Source organism: Lactuca sativa, chromosome 9 (assembly GCF_002870075.4).
Source record: "Lactuca sativa cultivar Salinas chromosome 9, Lsat_Salinas_v11, whole genome shotgun sequence".
NCBI classification, from domain to species: Eukaryota; Viridiplantae; Streptophyta; class Magnoliopsida; order Asterales; family Asteraceae; genus Lactuca; species Lactuca sativa.
In genome coordinates this window covers 159,783,347-159,789,058 of record NC_056631.2, presented here as the reverse complement: position 1 = coordinate 159,789,058, position 5,712 = coordinate 159,783,347, and the positions used below count along the sequence as shown (strand labels likewise).

Sequence of the window (5,712 nt, the reverse complement as noted above, 5' to 3'; positions counted from 1 at the left end):
TTTTTAATTTAATACTAAAATCATAATTGTCAAACCATTAATTTAATACTCCGGCATCGGGCCCCGCCCGACATCAGGCCCCACCTAGCATCGAGCCCCGCTCGATATACAGATCTGTCTCTCTTAGGCCCCGCTCGTCTCTGGGCCCCGACCGCTAAACACATACAATCATATAACATGCTAACACATAAAGAAACATACTCTACTGTATCACTGTCATAAGAAACATACTCTGCTAATAATGAGATACGAAACATCGTCCGTACTCAGCTAGTGATGAGATACGAGACCTCGCCCATACTCACCTCTTTACTAGGCACATACAAGTATCACACAGACAACAAGTATAATCTAACATGCAAACATTCCTCCGGCACCCGCCCGACATCAGACCTTGGTCTGGAATAACATACTAGCATACAATGCCTAGGACTAACCCCCGGGTCTTCCTACTCATAGACTACATGGACTGACATTGTGGCCTTAGACCCATTCACACAGTGAGGAGACTCACCTTACACTGCTGAAGCCCTGGCTGGAAGTAGCTGAGTACCGAAGAAGTTCCGTATCTCATTATTACCAGAGTATGTTTCTTAGGACATGGATACAGTAGAGTATGCTTCTTTATGTGTTAGCATGTTATATGACTGTATGTGTTTAGCGGGCGGGGCCCGGATACAGGGGGGACCTAAGAGAGACAGATCTGTATACCGAGCGGGGCTCGATGCCAGGCGGGCCTTGATGCCGGGCGAGGCCCGATGCCAGAGTATTAAATTAATGGTTTGACAATTATGGTTTTAGTATTAAATTAAAAACGAAATTTTTGGTCATGATTTTTGGGATGTTACATAGTTAAAACAAGTTAGTTGCTTTCTTATGTACAAAAAATAAGAAGTTGCTAATATGTGAACACAGATAAGAGGTAGTTACCCTCCTAAGTCATTTTCCCAAGTTTCAAATATTAAAAATTTATGATTTATCTTAAATTGAATTGCTATAAAAAGTTACTAGATTATAACCCGCATTAAACGCAGGAGAGCATATAAAAAAATACATACAAATGTTTCCAGATATTGCATAATAATTATTAAAAAAAGTTATGGTTATTGGTATTATTGAAATATGCAGAACATAAATTGAAATCTATAAATATCTATAATCGTTGAAGGACCTTTTTGTACACAACATTTTTTGTTTTATTAGTTGAACGACATCCTTCATCACATATGAGTACCTTCAAAATCATAGATAATTACATTAGTGTAATTTAACGAAAGATTGATAGGTAAAACGTTAGGGACAAGACGTTTAGCTTTTTTCTTTTCTCGAAAAAGATGAATCGTCATTGAGTCTATCACTTCGTTTTAGTGTTAATGTTGCTCATAAAAGTTAAATATAAATATATAGGCATATTGATAAGTTTTATTATTTTATATGAGGAAAGTAATAATTATAATGGGACAACATTATCTAAAAAATAAATGTTTGAAATATTTTTGAAGGAAAAGATCAGGATCATTAAAAAAAAAGTTTTATATAAGGAAAATACAAATATAGATTTGGTGAAATTATGTATAAAATTATTGACAATTATGGTTTTAGTATTAAATTAAAAACGAAATTTTTGGTCATGATTTTTGGGATGTTACACAGTTAAAACAAGTTAGTTGTTTTCTTATGTACAAAAAATAAGAAGTTGCTAATATGTGAACACAAATAAAAGGTAGTTACCCTCGTAAGTCATTTTCCTAAGTTTCAAATATTAAAAATTTATGATTTAACTTAAATTGAATTGCTATAAAAAGTTATAAGATATAAAATAAAATTTATATTACGATTTACGCGATAAAAGAAAAGGAAAAAAAAGCGTATTGTTTTGCCTTTATCCATTATCATGCATGCATGATTATCTTAATATCTATGCTACATTTCTCTACATATATGGGGCACTTGTCGCCTTTGGACTCATACACCTCCTACAAATCCTGCCACGTGCCTCCCTACCAATCAATTTGACCAATTATGCTTTTCTTTTTTCTTGTATTGATCTCATCACGTACGAGATATATATTACCAATCTAGTATCCATCGATCCTTGACTGCAAAAAACACAGAAGAATCATAAAAGTATACCATGGAAAACCAGTATGATGCATACATGGGACACAACCAAGTCAGCGGTAAGACCATGCTATTCGCAGTCATCGCCGGAATCACAATTGGAGGACCGCTTCTGGCGTTGATGGGTTTCAGTTTCTTGGCTACGATGACTCTGTTTGTAATCAGTTCTCCACTTCTGATTATCTTCAGCCCTCTTCTCATGGGTGCTGGCTTTGTGTTCGTAGCATCGTTGGTGGGTTTCGGTGCTGCTGGCTTGATGGCGATCGCTGGGCTGTGGGCGTTGGGGTGGGTTTTCCCGTCAGTTAAGCGAGATGGATTGGAAGGTTTGGAATATGCGACGGAGAAGTTGGTGGAGTTTGGGGAGAACGTGAAAGACACCGGAAAGGATTGGGGTAGTCACCTTAAACAGACGGTGCAAAACTCGCCGGAGAATAAAACGGCCAACAGAGCTTAAGAGTAGTAAACACTTGTACGTTTTGAATGAATAGTCGTTGTACTTCGTTATATATTAATAAGAATCTCTTTGTAATCTCGTCCATTTTTCAAGGTCAATGTTTATGTTTCTATCTAATTGTATTTTGCATTAATATATGAAGATATACATGCAAGGATAAAACATCATCTTTTGAAATAGGAAATTAGTAAATAAATTAAAGTGGAAGACATGTTATCCTTGATAAACAAAGAGTTATTTTAAAGATAATGTGTTTTATTTGATAAATTATTTAGTATAACAACTTTAAAAGAAACATCTTAATTATGTTTTTGGTACATTGTCAAAAGAATGATGGTTTACTGAATTATATTGGAATAAATCTACAGAGAAGATAGATATATCTAACATGGTAAATTGTGGTTTGCAATGACTATCGTTCGAATTGCTTATTTACTCCAAATTTAACCGAAGAAAAACTTAATTACATTTTTACGTGGTTGTGAGTTCAAAATTCTAATTTAATATTAAATTAAATAAGTACTTTATCCAATGTTTAATTAGTTTATTATCTCTTGTCTTGATTGGTTTTGGAGTGGCATGGCTTTCACATATATATGGTGCACACCTACAAGAGTTCTAATTCCATAAAACAAAGTAACAAACGCCTAAATATCGTAACATGCAAATAAGGTGGCGATGGGAGATAAACGTTTTCCCTAAAAGTGGAACATTTTTGTTACTTTTTTTACTTTATTACCGACTTAAATGACACGACATATAGGTTGAACGAAACAAACATTGCAGTCGACACACACTCTTTCCTTCACATTTACGTGTGGGTGTTGTAATTTCGATTTCTAGAAACACAAGGACAAGTTGTTTAGGTTATTCATATGGACGATTCTTTTAATCATATAGTACATATATATAAATCGGTTAGCAAATCTGTTTTCTTCATTCTAAAATATCACGATCAACTATTTAAATTGTGTTTCTACTTTAGTGTCATGTAGCGATAGTGCCGCTATCAAAGACTAGGCATTTTTTTTAAGGGTAAAGGTCTTCCCTCTATAAACCATAATGTGTTTTGTGAATTTAGTATTGTCAGACATTTTATATAAATGAAATTAATATGTGCTAAGATATTTTTTTTTTTTACGATAGAATTGTTGGTTGGTTGGGTAGAGGGGGCTGCGCCCTTAACAATATCCAAGTGGCATAGCCCCTAACAGGGGCATCGGTCCCAAAATGTTTTCAAAAATTTGAATTAGTTTTATTATGGAAAATCTTAATAATGTGCGATTGTGATAAGATTGACAAATATTGTTAGTTTTGGAAATCATTGATTAAGTCATTAAATACATGATTCATCTAATTAATGTAGAAGATAGAAACCTTAATCCATCATGAATAAACCTGACTCCTTTATTCGTTTGTGTTTGTGCACCTAGATACACAAATGTCATTTTGAATTATCTTATACTGAATTTCCTATAACCAAGATATAGGTGGAAATATCAATTCGAAAAATAAACTTATCCGATAAATTAGGAATAATGTTCTCCGCCATCACCCTATTAATATTCCCCTAACAATATGGAGGGTCGGTAAGAAGAATATTATTTGTTTTTAAATGCTGTAAATTACTAAAAAAATTCAAATTTAAATAACTTATTTTTTAACTTAAAAGATTTTTTTCAATTACTTGATAATAGTTATCTATAATTAAAAAAATGTTGTAAATTACTATATACAATAAATTTTCAAAACCTTTAGCTTCATTATAGTTATTTCTCTTTCCTCTTTTGCCACTAAAGTTTTTTGTTCTTATTTTAAGGACACAACAATTCCATTTTCTCATTTTTTTTTTTTCGTTCTTATCCGCTTTCATTGCCACCTTACCACCTTCCTCTATATAAGACTTTTTCTTTACCACCGCCTCGCCTCGCCTCATCAATCAGATGCAAGAAACCCCTTCTCAAATCTTCTTGTACGCCGATCCTCTTCGTTCACATGTTGCTCTCTTCATAAACATGAAACTCTCTTTTGACATCGATTGCATCTCCCTTCCAATTCTGCGCTTCTCTCTACACCTAAGACTGGATGGTATGGGTCCAATTTTGCTCGTTACGGGTGACATGGAAACGCCATAACGGCGTGGTAACGGGGGAACACCGCCCCCCATTCTCATTGCTTCTCGTTATGCCGTCATTCGTGCTCGTTACAACCGATTGAAACGCGGTGAAATTTGAACGTTGGGCTAGTGGACCGTTGCAAACGGTCAAAACATAAATAAATAAATAAAACTTTTACATTTTTATCTTTATAAATACTAATTTTAACCCATTTTTTAAAATTTTTCTCTCATTCTCTCTATATCTTATACACATACTTTCTTCAAATTTTTAAAAAATGGAGCAAAACTCAAACATCCCTCCTCCATCGTCGAACCCAAATACACAACCAAACACAACATCGCCTCTCGGATCTTATTCGCTTTCATTGCCGCTTTCAATCCCGCTTCACCACCACTGCAATTTCTCAACTTACCTTACTTTCAACAAAATCTATTTGGTTAAAACCGAAATTTACAACAATATCTTTTCCCTACTTTTCCTTCGATGCAACAGACAACCAACTAATCACCGCTTACAACACAACCCTCAGTTGAAGCGGAAGCGGGAGGTAGTAGGAGAGGGAAAGGAAAAGTAAAATCGAAAGGGAAATGGATAGCGGTTGAAACAGAAAATACAGACATTCCACAATGGTGGACACCGGAGAAGGAATATGCTTTGACGGCGGCTTGGTGTACTATTTCAAAAGACGAACTCCGCGGAAATGGAATGAAGAAAGGAGCTTATTGGTGGGCGGTGCGCGACAAGTTTCACGCTATTTTGAAGAAAAATCCATATCGCAACAATGACATGTTGAGCAACAAATTGAGTCAAATAACTAAGCGGTGTAACAAATTCAACGGTATTTACAACCGGCTTGAGGCGCAACAACAAAGCGAAACCAACGACTTCGATTTGTTCAAATCTGTAAAAGAACAATATCGGTTTGAAATGGGACATGTTTTCGAGTTTGAAAAATCATGGGAGTTGTTGCCAGCGGATCCAAAGTGGAATAAAACGCCTACATCGTCGGAGGTTCAA

The 5,712-nt window shown here is 35.1% G+C and overlaps 1 protein-coding gene across 1 annotated transcript; it reads left to right on the top strand.

The window, feature by feature from the left end:
* The first annotated feature begins 2,078 nt into the window (after positions 1-2,078).
* On the top strand, positions 2,079-2,659 carry LOC111888109 (oleosin 5). The gene has a single exon (XM_023884218.3). The coding sequence runs from the start codon at positions 2,135-2,137 to the stop codon at positions 2,573-2,575; it is 441 nt and encodes a 146-aa protein (XP_023739986.1). The 5' UTR covers positions 2,079-2,134; the 3' UTR covers positions 2,576-2,659.
* The last annotated feature ends 3,053 nt before the right edge of the window (positions 2,660-5,712 follow it).

Coding starts and splice junctions, on each gene's coding strand:
- LOC111888109 (XM_023884218.3), top strand. CDS start 2,135: ATGGAAAACCAGTATGATGCATACATGGGACACAACCAAGTCAGCGGT.